Here is an 18126-nt window from a genome sequence, read left to right as displayed (position 1 = left end):
ACGCAGAGTAGGGTGGAACTGCCCCGGAATACAACACCACGCTCAGTTCCACAGAGCAGCGCAACGGGGCTACTGTTCTCAGACTGAAACGCCACTGGGACCAATTAAAGAGCTGGCAAAGCAAAGCGCGGCAGAATGCTCCGCATCACAACGAGTTCAAAAGGCCCAGCAGAGGAAAGGAGAGGGTCCGGGTGTGGGGGTGCAGCAGGCGGAGGGGGGCTGTTTTGGGAGGGAGATGTGTGTATTACTCTTTGTGTGTGCAGATGTTGAAAGAGTTGTTCGATTTCATAGGGTTGATAGGTGATCTGCCCCAGATTTACCTGAGCACTTCGTTGGGGTTCCCAGCAATGGGCCCTTTCTTGTCTGTGGCGCCGTGGCACTCAGACTTCATCAGGGTGTGTGCCCCTCTGTCCAGCATCATGGTGGAGGTTGCCATGGCGATGACGGCCACCCCATCACGCACGCGGGCCTCCAGGCCGTAGTCCCACTCGTCATACGACACAGAGATTAAACCTGTAGAGAGACAGAGAAAGAAATGAGAAGGACGGGGTGGATAGAGAGAGCAAGAGAGAGAGAGAAATGAGGGAAGAGGCAGAAACAGATATATTGAGGGGGAATAGGAAGAAAGGGAGAGCAGAAAGAGAGAAAGGGAGAGCAGATATAGAGAAAGGGAGAGCAGAAAGAAAGAAAGGGAGAGCAGATAGAGAGAAAGGGAGAGCAGAAAGAGAGAAAGGGAGAGCAGAAAGAGAGAAAGGGAGAGCAGAAAGAGAGAAAGGGAGAGCAGATAGAGAGAAAAGGAGAGCAGAAAGAGAGAAAGGGAGAGCAGATAGAGAGAAAGGGAGAGCAGATAGAGAGAAAGGGAGAGCAGATAGAGAGAAAAGGAGAGCAGATAGAGAGAAAGGGAGAGCAGGTATAGAGAAAGGGAGAGCAGAAAGAGAGAAAGGGAGAGCAGATAGAGAGAAAGGGAGAGCAGAAAGAGAGAAAGGGAGAGCAGATAGAGAGAAAGGGAGAGCATATAGAGAGAAAGGGAGAGCATATAGAGAGAAAGGGAGAGCAGATAGAGAGAAAGGGAGATCAGATAGAGAGAAAGGGAGAGCAGATAGAGAGAGAAAGATCCATAATATACAGTCGACAGAGGAGACAGTGACAGGAGGGAGATAGAGAAAGAGAGCCGAGGAAGAGTGGTTCTGCACGCAATGGACTCAATCAAGGGGCTAAACACACTATGAGGCGTGCGCCACACACCACTGACAGCCACCCCTCTCCTCTCTTCTCAGTCAAACTGCATCCTCACGCCCTCTCTGTCTGCTCCGGCCCGCTTGACAGGGACTGGCCAATCCATTACCAGGCAACTGGACAGAAATAGACAGACAGCATCCAACCTGTAGACCCACGGGGCTCTGGGTGTCACGACTGTCGGTGAGATGCGATAAAAGAAGTCAGGCGCAGGACACAGAACTCTCGGACACGTACTTTAATCCGATAAGGATCCAAAAGAACACAGAAATAACTCCACGCAGGGAAGAAATAACCCGCTCACTAAAATGACAACCGTGAAGGGAAAAACAATCACACACAATGTCCTGATGAGAGACAGGGGTAATATAAGGGAAACAATTAAACATAATGACGAACAGGTGTAAACAATACAGACAAAACTAAACAAACACCGATAACATCGAACGGCAGTAGCTAGTACTCCGGGACGACGAACGCCGAAGCCTGCCCGAGCAAGGAGGAGGAGCAGCCTCGGCAGAATCCGTGACAGTACCCCCCCGACCCGGCCTCGGGGACGGCCAGAGGACGCGGAGCAGGGCGAAGTCGGGTGACTCCGGTGGAACTCTGTCAACAGGGAGGGATCTAGGATGTCCCTCCTAGGGACCCAGCACCGTTCCTCCGGACCGTACCCCTCCCACTCCACGAGATACTGCAGACCCCCCATCCGACGCCTCGAATCCACGATGGAACGGACTGAGTACGCCGGAGCCCCTTCGATGTCTAGTGGGGGCGGAGGGGCCTCTCGTACCTCATTCTCCTGGAGTGGACCAGCTACCACCGGCCTGAGGAGAGACACATGGAACGAGGGGTTAATGCGATAATTAACAGGCAGCTGTAACCTATAACATACCTTGTTCAATCTCCTCAGGAATGGCCCCACAAACCGCCGGCCCAGCTTCCGGCAGGGTAGGTGAAGGGGCAGGTTTCTGGTCGAGAGCCAGACCCGATCTCCCGGTGCATAAACCGGACCCTCACTGCGGTGGCGATCGGGCGCCGCTTGCCGCCTGATGGCCCGCTGCAGATGGACGTGCGCAGCGTTCCATGTCTCCTCCGAGTGCCGAAACCATTCATCCACCGCAGGAGCCTCGATCTGGCTCTGATGCCAGGGTGCCAGAACCGGCTGATAGCCCAACACACACTGGAAAGGAGTGAGATTAGTGGAGGAGTGGCGGAGTGAGTTTTGGGCTATCTCTGCCCAGGGAATATACCCCGACCACTCCTCCTGCCGGTCCTGGCAGTAGGACCTCAGAAACCTACCCACATCTTGGTTTACTCTCTCCACCTGACCATTACTCTCAGAGTGAAAACCCGAGGTAAGGCTGATCGAGACCCACAAACGTTCCATAAACGCCCTCCACACTCTAGAGGTGAACTGGGGACCCCGATCAGACACTATATCCTCAGGCACCCCGTAGTGCCGGAAAACGTGAGTAAACAGGGCTTCGGCCGTTTGTAGGGCTGTAGGAAGACCTGGCATAGGGATGAGACGGCAGGCCTTAGAAAACCGATCCACAACGACCAAGATCGTGGTATTCCCCCTGGGAGGGGGAAGGTCCGTGACAAAATCCACAGACAGGTGAGACCACGGCCGTTGTGGAACGGGAGAGGTTGTAACTTCCCTCTGGGCAGGTGTCTAGGCGCCTTACACTGGGCGCACACCGAGCAGGAAGAAACGTAAACCCTCACGTCCTTAGCTAAGGTGGGCCACCAGTACTTCCCGCTAAGACAGTGCACCGTCCGACCAATACTAGGATGACCAGAGGAGGGTGACGTGTCAGCCCAATAAATCAGTCGGTCACGGACCTCGAGCGGTACGTACCTCCGTCCCTCTGGACACTCTGGGGGAGAATGGTCGGTACGTAACGCCCGCTCGATTTCCGTGTCGACCTCCCCACCACCGGTGCCACGAGACAAGACTCCGGTAGTATGGGAGTGGGCTCAATGGACCTCTCCTCTGTGTCATATCGTCGGGACAGGGCATCTGCCTTAACGTTCTGTGACCCTGGGATATACGTGATCTTAAAGACAAACCGGGCAAGAAACATGGCCCACCTAGCCCGAGGTTCAGTCTCTTCGCTGCCCGGATGTACTCCAGGTTACGATGGTCAGTCAGAATGAGAAAAGGGTGGTTAGCCCCCTCAAGCCAATGTCTCCACACCTTCAGGGCCTGGACCACAGCTAGCAGCTCCCTGTCCCCCACGTCATAATTGCGTTCCGCCGGACTGAGCTTCTTAGAATAGAAAGCACAGGGGCAGAGTTTTGGAGGCGTGCCCGAGCGCTGAGACAGTATAGCACCGATCCCGCCTCGGACGCATCCACCTCGACTTGGAACACCAAAGAGGGATCCGGATGTGCCAGCAACCGGAGCCGAGGTGAACAGGTCCTTCAAATGACTAAACGCCCTGTCCGCCTCAGCCGACCACCTGCAACGCACCGGGCCCCCTTTAGCAGGGAGGTAATGGGGAGCTGCTACCTGTCCAAAACCCCCGGATAAACCTCCGGTAGTAATTGGCAAAAACGCTGCACCTCCTTTACTGTAGTTGGAGTCTGCCAATACGCACGGCTGAAACGCTGGTCAATCTCCATCTCCACCCCTGACGCAGACAACCGGTGTCCCAGGAAGGAGATGGACTCCTGGAAAAACAGACATTTCTCTGCCTTCACATACAGATCATGCTCCAACAGTCTACCCAGCACCCGACGTACCAGGGACACATGCTCGGTACGTGTAGCGGAGTATATCAGAATGTCATCAATATACACCACTACCCCCTGTCCATGCAAATCCCGGAAAATCTCGTCTACAAATGATTGGAAGACTGAAGGAGCATTCATTAGACCGTATGGCATGACAAGGTACTCATAGTGACCCGAGGTGGTACTGAGTGCTGTCTTCCACTCATCTCCCTCCCGAATGCGCACCAGGTTGTAAGCGCTCCTGAGATCCAATTTTGTGAAGAAGCACGCCCCGTGTAATGACTCCGTCATACTAGCAATCAGAGGGAGAGGATACCTGTATTTAATAGTGATCTGATTGAGACCACGGTAATCAATACACGGGCGTAAACCCCCATCCTTCTTCTTCACAAAAAAGAAACTTGAGGATGCAGGAGAAGTGGATGGCCGTATGTATCCCTGTCTCAAGGATTCGGCGACGTATGTCTCCATAGCAGCCGTCTCCTCCTGAGACAGAGGATACACATGGCTTCGAGGGAGCGCAGCGCCAACCTGGAGGTCTATCGCACAATCCCCCTGTCGATGAGGTGGTAATTGAGTCGCCTTCTTAAGAAGGCGCTTGCCAAATCGGCATACTCAGGAGGAATGTGCATTGTGGGCATTTGGTTCGGACTCTCCACCGTCGTTGCCCCTATGGAAACACCTACACACCGCCCCACACACTGATCAGACAATCCCTTGAGAGCCCTCTGTTGCCATGAAATGTTGGGGTCATGAGATATTAACCAGGGAAGTCCCAACACCACTGGAAACACAGGAGAGTCAATTAAATACAACTGTATAGTCTCCTCATGACCCTTCTGCGTTTTCATCTTCAGTGGCGCTGTGACCTCCCTAATCAATCCCGACCCCAAAGGCTGGCTATCTAGGGCATGGATAGGGAAGGGCACATCGACTGGTAATATAGGGATTCCTAACTTATATGAGAAATGGCGATCGATAAAATTCCCAGCTGCGCCGAATCGACTAGCGCCTTATGCTGGGAGTAAGAAGAAACTTCTGGAAACATAGCTTGGATACACATATGAACAGCAGAGAGCTCTGGGTGAGTTGGGACCTTACTCACCGGGAATGACTCATCAGTGCGCTGCCTGCTGCCTCGAACTCGAGGAGACCCTCCCCAGCACCGAACCGCCGTGTGTCCTCGGCGGCCACAGTTGGTGCAGGGGACAGCCTCCTTCCTGGCCTCCCCTACTACCAGCACCCCCAAGCTCCATAGGGCTCGGCTCGGAGGTGCTGGGGGATGGAAATGGACGGCCCCAGCGCCGGACGTCCCGCGGGTAGCCAACAGGGTATCCAGGCGAACGACATGTCCACCAGCTGATCGAAGCTTAGGTTGGTGTCCCTGCAGGCCAGCTCTCGACGAACGCCCTCTCTTAGCTACACCTGTAGTGGTCGATGAGGGCCCTCTCATTTCATCCCGAATTGGCAGCCAGAGTCCGGAAGTCCAGTGCGAATTCCTGCGCGCTCCTCCTCCCCTGTCTGAGGTGGGAATAGACGCTCACCCGCCGCCCTCCGGGGATGATCAACACTGCCCTGAAGCGGCGGGTGAACTCCGTATAGTTCACAGTAGCGGCATCTATCCCCCCCACTCGGGCGTTGGCCCACTCCAGTGCCTTGCCGGACAGACAGGAGATGAGGGCGGACACGCTCCTATCCCGAGGGTGCCGGTGAATGGTTGCCAGGTAAAGTTACACCTGGAGCAGGAAACCTGACACCCGGCTGCGGTGCCATCATAAGCCCCTCGGGAGCGAGAGCCGAATCCCACTGGACTCGGATGTGAGACGATAGGAGTAGCCGATGGTGGTGGTATCGTTGGAGGAGATGTGGGCAAACCTCCTCTCTCCCATCGTCCCAAAGTGTTCATAACGTTATCCATAGCGGCACCAAGATTTTGGAGCATCGCTGCCTGTTGTAGGACGCGCTCCTCGAGTGATCCAGTCGGTGCCGTCGCTCCTGCTGACTCCATGTTAAGGTGTGATTCTGTCACGACTGTCGGTGAGATGCGGTAAAAGAAGTCAGGCGCAGGACACAGAACTCTCGGACACGTACTTTAATCCGATAAGGATCCAAAAGAACACAGAAATAACTCCACGCAGGGAGGAAATAACCCACTCACTAAAATGACAACCGTGAAGGGAAAAACAATCACACACAATGTCCTGATGAGAGACAGGGGTAATATAAGGGAAACAATTAAACATAATGACGAACAGGTGTAAACAATACAGACAAAACTAAACAAACACTGATAACATCGAACGGCAGTAGCTAGCACTCAGGGGACGACGAATGCCGAAGCCTGCCCGAGCAAGGAGGAGGAGCAGCCTCGGCAGAATCCGTGACACTGGGATGACAGCTCAGTCCTTCCAGGACCATATCTAATGTCACACTCTGTTGATACTTTCTCAAGGCTTTTATATTCACCCTACAAAAATTATAATATAGAACTAGTGTGCATGCTAGTGGAAAGGGTTGGTTGGCAGCCAATGGGACATGTCCATCTCAGGACATGAGGAAAATGTCGCAACAAAATAGACAATCTCATCTCCCTTGGCGATGGGGGTAAACAGGAAGATGGGGTCAGTGGCGTTGACTTGGAGGTGTATGAGCTCTTGTGATCTGAGAACCAGACCCCTTGTCCTTCCATTTGAACTGCAGTAGCCCTCTACTCAACCTCCCCTCCTTCTCATTCTAACTGTTGATTGGGGGACCTGATTACAAAACCAGGCCATTAGTGCCAGACAGCTCATTATTGTCTGTGATGTAAGATTAGGAGGGTCACATGCTAAATGTTAGCAATATCTGTGCATCATGAGAAGTGTGTTTAAGTTAATTGCGAAAGAGAGAGGGTTAGAGGCAGAGGAGGAGAAGAGAGGGATAGAGGAGGAGGAGGAGGAGGAGGAGGAGGAGAAAGGGGGAGGAGGTGAGATACTGTAGCTCCCCAGAGTGCCACTTAAGGAATGCATCAGTGGAATTACCTATGAGGATTGGAGGCCATCAAACATGGCCGAAAAGGATTTAGCGTGTCTGTTAGCAAATTAGCATGTTAGCGTGCACCTTGGCTGCACACTGAACCATCGCAAACACCAGGCCTTAACTATGTCGCGTACCACATTATTTTTACTCTCAATTAGTTGGTAAGTTCTCCATTAAAGGTGTAGGCCTATATGTGCTAGCAATATGAACTTCGTGAGACAATTCACATTCTGAAGGTTACTGTAAGGCCTATACTGTAAATTCATCAAACAGTGATAAACTGAAGTGTTTATTTTGACAGTTTGACACAAAACACCCTTAATTCATGCAGTATCTCCCATCTGTCACTGCCTAATGTGCAGGACAAATCTACTCAAGGGACAGTTAAAACCTGCAGAAAAACATGTACAATACCTCGCCCACTCGACCATCACACATCAAATGATTTACATAGCTGACATGGTAATAAATTATTAAGGGCCATATCTGTCAATTTGACATGCGCGTGACTAACTTCCATTTATCGTAAATCATGCAGAAATATCAATGTAAGATTTTGCCAAAAAATTAGCATTTCGTGCATGGATTTCAGGTTAGGATTTGATCAGTACCAGCTACCTGGTCCCACATCTTCCCAACTATAAATCAACAGCAAAACAACAACCAATCACACACTTTAAATGGAGATAAATCACATAGAAGTTATTCCAAACCAACCTGTAGGGAACTCGGCAGGGATCACTTCAGCGTCCCCAGCCACCAGCGAGGGGACGATCCAGGTGTAGCCGTAGCCCGTGATCCCTACGGAGTGGGCCACTTCGAAGATGGTGTTGGCCTCCTCCTTAGTGCAGTACAGCAGGATGACAGGGCTCTGCAGCTTCTTCAGCTGGTTCTGGATCTTAGAGTCTCCATCGTCCACTGACATGTCGAGCAGCAGAACCTCCTCCAGCTCCCAGCCCACAAAGCTGTTCTCTATGGTGCTCCGGATCTACAGGGTACAGGAAGGGATGGAGAGACCAGGGAGGAAGAGGTAGGTGGTTGAGAGATAGAGTTGGGCATGATCATCTGTAATATTGAGTTATCACAAAAAGTGTGTTCAACGACATGGAGGAAGATAGAGGTGTGTGAGAGGGCTGAAGGGCTATTTGACAAGGCCAATCTGATTGCTCTCGACGTAACAGTATTTAAATACCTACTGACACTTCCTGACTACATGAACATGTTGAGATTAGCCGTCGGCTTAGTAGTTGCCTTCCTACCACTATCCTAGAAGTTAAGACTATAAGTCTACAGTGACGTTAGAATCTGCTCATAGATTGCCTGGTGGCAGTATTCAAATGAAGGGGTGAAAAAGAGAGAGCTACACTGTCATGAGGGCTTGTGTTGGTGAGTTACCTTGGTGACAAAGTCCAGGTATCCGGGGTAGTATGTGGTGACGATGGAGAAGATGTACCAGTCGTACTCCTCCATGATGTTGAGCATGACCGAGGCCTGCTGCTCGATGGACGGGCCGAACTGGAAGAACATAGAGTTGTCATCCTGGGGGAACAGAAGAGTCGGGGTTAGTAATGCTATGCTACACATTTACATTTAATATTGAACTGGACTGTAATCAAGGGAGAGGAGTTGTCTAGACAACACTCTGCAGTTTTTTCCCCAATACTGTATGTGTGTGTGTGTGTGTGTGTGTGTGTGCGCGGCCGTGTTTTTCTGTGTGCGTCAGAGTGCGTCAGAGTGTAAAATCAGACGTATCTGTCAGCCGGGCAGGGTATTGAAATCTCTTTGGCTTAGGAATCCGTGCTTCACTCAACATCAAAGCCTAACCTCCACAACCCAGGGGACGCACATGGGTTGATCCGTTACCTTGTTTCCGCATGAATGAGATCAGACTATACCATTGAAATGGCACAGCGGAAAGGGGTGAATAAGTATGCTGTGTGTGTTTGTCACTTATATATGATATACAGTACATGTACATAATAACCGTGAATAAACAGTATATTCCACAACAGTATACTCCACAACAGTATATTCCACGTCTAAGTCAGTGTTTTGCAAGTCTTTGGATAATACATTTCCACTGTACCCTCCTCTCCACTAAGCCACGATTGACCCCTAGCCCTCGTCCATTTGTCCCTCTACACACTACCTTCATCCCATCTCATCCCCTTTTGCCACTTTCTTTTTCATGTCCCTCTCTCCTGTGATCTCTCTCTATCTCCTCTCCCACTCCCTGTCCCATTTATTCCAGTGAAATTACTGCCAGGACACAGTTATAATTGAATTTCCAGCCCCCCTCCTCCACATGGTCCCCTGCAGCTCCCCTCCTCTCTTTCTAAGAGCAGTGTTAATGTACTGGCCCGTGCAGTCATTCAGAGAGCTAGAGGTCTGCAGAATTTTCATTAGCAAAAAAAAGAGGAGAAGAGAAAGAGAGAGAAAGGGAGAGAGAAAGGGACCCAGAGCCAAATAAAGACTACACTTCATTTACAGCAACAATAATTAAGGTCAGTCCGAATGATCACCTCCCAGAGCGCTGGGGTATCGATTAGCACACATTAAAATGCCTAAGGAGGGAGTGTGTCTCTGTCTGTCCCAAGCAGCCACTGCAGTCTACTGTACTGGACTGCAACACAGAGGCTGAATAACAGGGGGAGAGAGGGAACAACACAGAGGCTGAATAACAGGAGGAGAGAGGGAACAACACAGAGGCTGAACAACAGGAGGAGAGATGGAACAACACAGAGGCTGAATAATAGGAGGAGAGAGGGAACAACACAGAGAGATAAAGGTAGAGAGAGATGGAGACAGAGAGAGTAAGCTGGGTGAGGAATGAAGAGGGTAAAAGAGAGAGGAATTGAGAGAAAATTAAGGAGGGAGAGAAATGAGTCAGAGAGAGCAATAGAATAGTGAGAGAAGGTGAGTATGGGGGGGGGGGCTGGTGGGCTGTGACCTGGTGCAGACTGCAGAGTGAGTGAGCAGCAGCGGGCCAGGGAGTCAGGGCAGCGCCAGCCACAGCTGCTAACCCACAGCCGATTGGTGCTGTCAGGAACAGACATGATGCAGATGTGTGCCCTCCTCGCAGCAGCAGCCAGCAGCCCTGACAGTAGTGTTGAGGGGGAATAACCGATACAGTTACATATCGCAATATTATTTTTGGACAATATTATATTGATAGTTTGACTCCAAGTAAATAAGAAATATATACAGTGGGGAGAACAAGTATTTGATACACTGCCGATTTTGCAGGTTTTCCTACTTACAAAGCATGTAGAGGTCTGTAATTTTTATCATAGGTACACTTCAACTGTGAGAGACGGAATCTAAAACAAAATCCAGAAAATCACATTGTATGACTTTTTAAATAATTAATTTGCATTTTATTGCATGACATAAGTATTTGATACATCAGAAAAGCAGAACTTAATATTTGGTACAGAAAGCTTTGTTTGCAATTACAGAGATCATACGTTTCCTGTAGGTCTTGACCAGGTTTGCACACACTGCAGCAGGGATTTTGGCCCACTCCTCCATACAGACCTTCTCCAGATCCTTCAGGTTTCGGGGCTGTCTCTGGGCAATACGGACTTTCAGCTCCCTCCAAAGATTTTCTATTGGGTTCAGGTCTGGAGACTGGCTAGGCCACTCCAGGACCTTGAGATGCTTCTACGGAGCCACTCCTTAGTTGCCCTGGCTGTGTGTTTCGGGTCGTTGTCATGCTGGAAGACCCAGCCACGACCCATCTTCAATGATCTTACTGAGGGAAGGAGGTTGTTGGCCAAGATCTCGCGATACATGGCCCCATCCATCCTCCCCCAACGGTGCAGTCGTCCTGTCCCCTTTGCAGAAAAGCATCCCCAAAGAATGATGTTTCCACCTCCATGCTTCACGGTTGGGATGGTGTTCTTGGGGTTGTACTCATCCTTCTTCTTCCTCCAAACACGGCGAGTGGAGTTTAGACCAAAAGCTCTATTCTTGTCTCATCAGACCACATGACCTTCTCCCATTCCTCTTCCGGATCATCCAGATGGTCATTGGCAAACTTCAGACGGGCCTGGACATGCGCTGGCTTGAGCAGGGGGACCTTGCGTGGCGCTGCAGGATTTTAATCCATGACGGCGTAGTGTGTTACTAATGGTTGTCTTTGAGACCGTGGTCCCAGCTCTCTTCAGGTCATTGACCAGGTCCTGCCGTTAGTTCTGGGGCTGATCCCTCACCTTCCTCATGATCATTGATGCCCCACGAGGTGAGATCTTGCATGGAGCCCCAGACCGAGAGTGATTGACCGTCATCTTGAACTTCTTCCATTTTCTAATAATTGCGCCAACAGTTGTTGCCTTCTCACCAAGCTGCATGCCTATTGTCCTGTAGCCCATCCCAGCCTTGTGCAGGTCTACAATTTTATCCCTGATGTCCTTACACAGCTCTCTGGTCTTGGCCATTGTGGGAGAGGTTGGAGTCTGTTTGATTGAGTGTGTGGACAGGTGTCTTTTATACAGGTAACGAGTTCAAACAGGTGCAGCTAATACAGGTAATGAGTGGAGAACAGGAGGGCTTCTAAAGAAAAACTAACAGGTCTGTGAGAGCCGGAATTCTTACTGGTTGGTAGGTGATCAAATACTTATGTCATGCAATAAAATGCAAATTAATTACTTAAAAATCATACAATATGATTTTCTGGATTTTTGTTTTAGATTCCATCTCTCACAGTTGAAGTGTACCTATGATAAAAATTACAGACCTCTACATGCTTTGTAAGTAGGAAAACCTGCAAAATCGGCAGTGTATCAAATACTTGTTCTCCCCACTGTACATATTTTCTAGGTAGCGTTACCTAGCGCTAGTCGGCAGTACCTGCGCCAAAACTCCTGTATTTTCATCCAGCTTGTTCTCTATCTTCTTTTTAAATAGTGAGCCAATATGTTTTCAGCACATTTATTTCCATGACTGATCAAAAATCGTTTTCTCATTCTCTCTCTTGTCTCTCTGCAGCGGACATATAGTGAGCAATTATATATTATTATATATATTATAAAGTGAGCGAGGGGGGTTGCTATTGACTGCTGCTCTGCACTGCCTGATGTGGTAGAGATGCAAGAGCGAGGCAGGAGAGCAAGATGGAGAGAGAGAGAGAGCGAGAGAGAGAGAGAGAGAGAGAGAGAGAGAGAGAGAGAGAGAGAGAGAGAGAGAGAGAGAGAGAGCGGGGGAGAGAGAGAGAGAGAGAGAGTGAGCAGAGCAAGAGAGAGGGAGAGGAAAGAGAACCCGCTAGGTCTTGCTAGAAGACTAGCTTGTTTAAAATCTACAGTGCAGGATACACACACAAAAAACAACTCATAAAGTACATTATAGCTAACAGAATCGTCCAATCAAACATGCTGATATGAACACAAATAATGCACTCAGAATATATAATCAAAAAATCACTTGTGTCTCATTCTGTCTCTCTCTCTCTGTCTCTCTCCAGCTCTCTCACTCAGTATTATCTCTACCTCAATCAGACCTGCCTCTCTTCCTCTCTCTTCTCTGCTCTCATGCTTCATATTTCTTATCATAAAAACCTCCTTATCTTTAATCAAACACATGCAGACTTAATTAGTTCTCATATTTGTCAGACCATCACCTAATTAGTGCTGACCTTATTCTAACAACTTTTTGAACCCTAATTAAAAAATCCCAGGTCTTGATTAAAATATTTGACTAATTTTGCCCCTAACATGATTCTGATTATAATGTAACCACCCGTCGCAGCAGCCCTTCCAGGGAAAATAGAAGAGGAACGAACGGAAGACCAAAGAAAAAAACAGAGAGCTCTTTGTTTTGCCTCTCGACATGAGACGTTAGCTGACTGAAACCCGAACCACTTAACTCACACAGATCGTTTCTCTATGGCCCATTTCTTGTCTAGGTTTAGACGGCAACCCACTGAGGGCTGCAGCAGTTTGACGTTCCAGCTCTGTCTTAATAAAAAAGCTGCAGAAGCACTGATCGGCCCACAACATCTCCTGTGGTCATGACATGCACTCAAAATCCTGGTCTTACAGCAGGTTAGTCCTTTACAGGCGGCCAATGTCATTCCCTTGCTGCACGTCCTCTCTCTCTCTCTCTCTCTCTCTCTCTCTCTTCTCTCTCTCTCTCTCTCTCTCTCTCTCTTTCTTTCTTTCTTTCTTTCTTTATTTCACTACCTCTCTCTCTGCCCTCATCCTAAATGTCACCTGTCCTCTTTCTCCACCACACCAGGCCCTGAGCCATGGTCATGCTGTGGCCGCATCGCACCACTTCACACTCAGACGTCGCTGCGCTAACAGACACTGACTCCCCGTGCCAGCACCCACAGAGCTGGAGGTAACACGAGGTTTGCCTCAATGCGCTCGCTCGCTCTCACACACACACACACACACACACACACACACACACACACACACACACACACACACACACACACACACACACACACACACACACACACACACACACACACACACACACACACACACACACACACACAGACACACACAGACACACACAGACACACACAGACACACACGGCAGAGCAGGGCAGTGGTCAGCCTCCACCCTTAACCCTGCACCCAGAACACATCCCCACCTCATGGGCAGCCTTTCTGTGTGTTATTTTTTAGGCAATATGTTGTAAGCACGCTCTCCGTCACCGTCAGTGTGAAAAGACCACCCTCTTTCTCTTTCTTGTCTTCCTCCCTCCCTCTCAGCTTCTCCTTACCCGTGCTCCCTCCATTTAGCCCGATTAAAATTAATTGGCATGACAGGAGTATTTCCAAAGCAGAACATGTTACAAGACAGGGTAAGACAATAAGCCAATCTACCAACTCCATCCTCCTTCCCTAGCTGCCTCTCACTTTGCTTTGTCACAGAGCCACCCAAGACCCCTCCTCCTCCTCTTTAAATCACTGCTACCACCACGGCCCCCTTGCCATGCCATGGTCAGGTCGCTTGTCCTGTGTGTGTGTGTGCCCTCGTTCTGCCAGACGTGACACTGGCACATTAACGTGCCCTTGGGCCATGGCTGGCTGACAAAACTCCTACAAGGCATGTGTCTGCTGTGGTTTTTTAGGTTCTGGTGGGAGAGCATCAAACCTGCCACTGGACTCATGAATTGTTAAGAGTATCGCTCCCATGTTAACTCTCTGTCTTTGTCTGACTCTGTCTGTGAAGTGGGACAACAGGACACCTCTCATATTTTCCTTTTTCTGTCTCCCATTCCAACACACACACATACTAGCTCAATATGTAAATGGAACAATGGCCCATTAATGTCATCAACCCATAAACCCAGCAACCTCCTTTCCACCATCAGGAATGTTTAATTCCCACCCATCTATTCTCTCTCTCCCTTCATCTCTCCTCTCTCTCTCTTCCCTCATATCTCTCTCTTTCTCTCTCTCTCACACACATACTGCACAGTACACAGACAATATACATTAGAGAAGTATTATTGGAGAGAGAGAAAGAGAGAACATCGAAAAAGAGAAAGACAGAACATAGTGAGAGAAAGAGAGAAAGAGGTTGTCGTTATTGCACTAGCTGTGTGTTAACACCGGACGACTACGTGTATAACCATGTCATGCCAATAAAGACTCTTTTGAACCTGAATGTGAGAGGGAGGGAGAGAGGGAGAGAGAGAGAAAGGAAGAGAGAGAGGGAGAGAGAGAGGGAGAGAGGTGTAGGGGGGATTAAAGGAGACTGCACTACAGTGATGTGCTGCTGATCCAGTGTTCATCTGCTTTGGCAACACAGCAGTCATGCCAATAAGCCAATAAAGTTCACCTTTGAAATGAATTTGAAAAGAAGAACAGACGGAGCGGGGGAGAGGAAGAGATAGCAGGAGAAAGGGTAGAGAGTGAAAAAGAGGGTTACTTTGTTATAGCTGACATACACATGGATGAAATCTAAAATTATATTTTAATGAAATGGGACAGTGTAGAATAAAACTAAATGATGTAAAACATTGAAGAGATCCTTCCAAACCTTTATAGCTATAATAAAAAATAGAGTGACCAGGACTTGACCCCAGTAGATATACTTGTTAAATTATCTTCATATCAGGGTGCTTTCAACACCAGAATGGTAGGTTCATTTACTGCAATGGGCCACATACAGCATACTGAATATGTGTTAACTTCAAGTTACTTTCCATGGTAACAGAATTACGCTAAGACTCAGATTTGTTCAAATGTATGCCAAACAAAGTTTAACAAACTATACAACGCTGTCACGCCCTGGCTCTGGGGACTCTTAAATGTTGAGCCAGGGTGTGGAGTTTCTATGTCATATTTTCTATGTTGTGTTTTCTAGATCGTGTAGATCTATGTTGGTCAGGGTGGTTCCCAATCAGAGGCAGCTGTAGCTCGTTGTCTCTGATTGGGGACCATACTTAGGCAGCCGTTTGGCACCAGTCTGGGTGGGATCTTGTTCCGTAAAGGTTTGTTTTGTGTAACCTAGGACTTCACGTATCGTTTGTTTGTTGTTTTGTGTCGTGTTAAGTACGTAATAAAATGTACGCTTATCACGCTGCGCCTTGGTCCGTCTCATCAGTAAACGATCGTGACAGAAGATCCCACCAAAAGAGGACCAAGCAGCGTGTCCAGAAACAGACAGCCTGGACCTGGGAGGAGATCCTGGACGGGAAGGGATCCTGGACTTGGGAGGAGATTCAGGCCGGAATGGATCGGCGTCCTTGGGAGGAGACTGTGGAGGCGCGCTATAGAGAGGAGCAGCGGCAACGCAGAGGGTACCGGCCGAGGAGGAAGCCCGAGAGACAGCCCCACAAAAATTTTTGGGGGGCTAAAAGGGTGGTTGGCGGAGCCTAGGGTTAGAGCAGAGCCAACTCCCCGTACTCAGGCTAGGAAGCGTGTGACTGGGCAGGCTCCGTGTTATGCGGAGCCACGTACTGTGCCGCGAAGTGTTCCGGCACAGTCCTGTACGCCCTGTGCTAGCACCACGCACGTGTCGTGCAAAGATGGGCATTCAGCCAGGACGGGGTGTGCCGGCTCAACGCTCGTGGTCTCCAGTACGCCTCCGGTCCCGTATATCCTGCGCCAGTGCCACGTGCTGTAGCGCCAGTACGAGTGCACAGCCCCGTACGTCCTGTGATGATGCCTCACACGTATTATGTGGAAGTAGGCATTCAGCCAGGACGGGTTTGTCAGCTCTTCGCTCCAGACCTCCAGTCCGCCTCCACAGTCCGGCCCGGCCCGCCCCGGCTCCCCGCACCAAGCCAGTGGTGCGTGTTCCCAGTCCAGCCCGGCCTGTTCCTGCTCCCCGCACCAAGCCAGTGGTGCGTGTTCCCAGTCCAGCCAGGCCTGTTCCTGTCCCTCGCACCAAGCCAGTGGTGCGCGCCGCCAGCCCGGTCCGGCCTGTTCCTGTCCTCGCACTCAAGCCAGTGGTGCGCGCCGCCAGCCCGGTCCGGCCTGTTCTGCCCCTCGCACCAAGCCAGTGGTGCGCGTCGCCAGCCCGGTCCGGCCTGTTCCTGCTCCCCGCACCGAGCCAGTGGTGCGTGTTCCTAGTCCAGCCCGGCCTGTTCCTGTCCGTCGCACCAAGACAGTGGTGCGCGTTGCCAGCCCGGGTCCGGCCTGTTCCTGTCCCCGCGCCAAGCCAGTGGTGCGCGGCCGCCAGCCCGGTCCGGCCCGCTCCTGCTCCCCGCACCAGCCAGTGAGCGCGTCGTCAGCCCGGTCCGCCCGCGTCCCTGCTCCCGCACCAAGCAAGTGGTGCGCGCCGCCAGCCCGGTCCGGCCCGCTCCGCTACCCGCACCAAGCCAGTGGTGCGTGTGTCCAGTCCGCACGGCCCGTGCCTGTTCCACCGGTGCCTGGTCCGCACTGGTCAGCTTCTCCACTCCGAGCCAGAGCAATCCGCCCACCGGTGCCCAGTCCAGCTCCCGGCCAGCGGATCCACTCCGAGCCAGAGCAATCCGCCCACCGGTGCCCAGTCCAGCTCCGCCAGCGGCTCCAGTCCGGAGCCTGTACAGATCGATCCACCGTCGCCGGGTCCAGCTCCAGTCAGCGGTGCCAGACCAGACCAGGGGCGCAACGGGAGGTGGAGAGAAAGTGGTGGTCACGCCGGAGCCGGATCCACCTCCGAGGCGGAATGCCCACCCGGCCCCCTACCCTGTTGTGTTTGGTGTCGCGGCCGCAGTCCGCGCCTTTGGGGTACTGTCACGCCCTGGCTCTGGGGGACTCTTAAATGTTGAGCCAGGGTTTGGAGTTTCTATGTCATATTTTTCTATGTTGTGTTTTCTAGATCGTGGTAGATCTATGTTGGCTAGGGTGGTTCCCAATCAGAGGCAGCTGTAGCTCGTTGTCTCTGATTGGGGACCATACTTAGCAGCCGTTTGGCACCAGTCTGGGTGGGATCTTGTTCCGTAAAGGTTTGTTTTGTGTAACCTAGACTTCACGTATCGTTTGTTTGTTGTTTTGTGTCGCGTTAAGTACAGTAATAAAATGTACGCTATCACGCTGCGCCTGGTCTGTCTCATCAGTAAACGATCGCTGACAACGCTTATGCATAATGACTACTTTGAACAATTTACACAGTAAATAAATAAACATTTACTGGGAAAACTGTGCAGGTGCAAAGTTTGGTAACAGAATTATAGTAAAGACTCCCTCAGTTTTATTCTGTTACCAAACTTTGTATTTGCACAGTTATTCCTGTAAATGTGTTTTTGTTACATTTTCAGTGGAAATTGTTAAAAGTAGTCCTTGTGCATAGAGTTCTATGGTTTGCTAAACTTTGAAATCAATGGTTTTTATTTTATATCCATTTTAAAGTGTCTCAGCGTAATTCGGTTACCATGGAATTGCCCCAAAACTACTTAAAGTATTATAAGTATTATTTTTATTTTTTAGGGGGTAGATCAGCTTTAATATTGCAGATAGATTGTAACTTCCATCAATGTAATTGTCTGCATCACTTCCAATCACCCATATGTTTTTTTTCTCGTAAATATATATAAACTCAGCAAAAAAAGAAACGTCCCTTTTTCAGGACCCTGTCTTTCAAAGATAATTCGTAAAAATCCAAATAACTTCACAGATCTTCATTGTAAAGGGTTTAAACACTGTTTCCCATGCTTGTTCAATGAACCATAAACAATTAATGAACATG

General features: G+C 50.0%; 1 protein-coding gene across 1 annotated transcript in view; it reads right to left on the bottom strand.

Annotated features, from left to right (window-relative positions):
• Nucleotides 1-320: 320 nt before the first annotated feature.
• Nucleotides 321-18126, bottom strand: part of LOC123481276 (glutamate receptor ionotropic, NMDA 2B-like) — a gene marked incomplete at its 3' end in the record, with an annotated part of 41219 nt that continues 23413 nt past the window's right edge. Inside the window, exons 2-4 of the mRNA XM_045219868.1 lie at nt 8389-8532; nt 7711-7981; nt 321-513 (exon numbers count right to left, since the gene is read on the bottom strand). Of these exons, the coding sequence (XP_045075803.1) occupies nt 321-513; nt 7711-7981; nt 8389-8532 (608 nt within the window). The remainder of the gene's footprint in view (nt 514-7710; nt 7982-8388; nt 8533-18126) is intronic.

The sequence above is a fragment of the Coregonus clupeaformis genome, unplaced genomic scaffold (genome assembly GCF_020615455.1).
Source record: "Coregonus clupeaformis isolate EN_2021a unplaced genomic scaffold, ASM2061545v1 scaf2842, whole genome shotgun sequence".
Lineage (NCBI taxonomy): Eukaryota > Metazoa > Chordata > Actinopteri > Salmoniformes > Salmonidae > Coregonus > Coregonus clupeaformis.
This window is presented reverse-complemented; position numbering and strand designations above follow the sequence as displayed.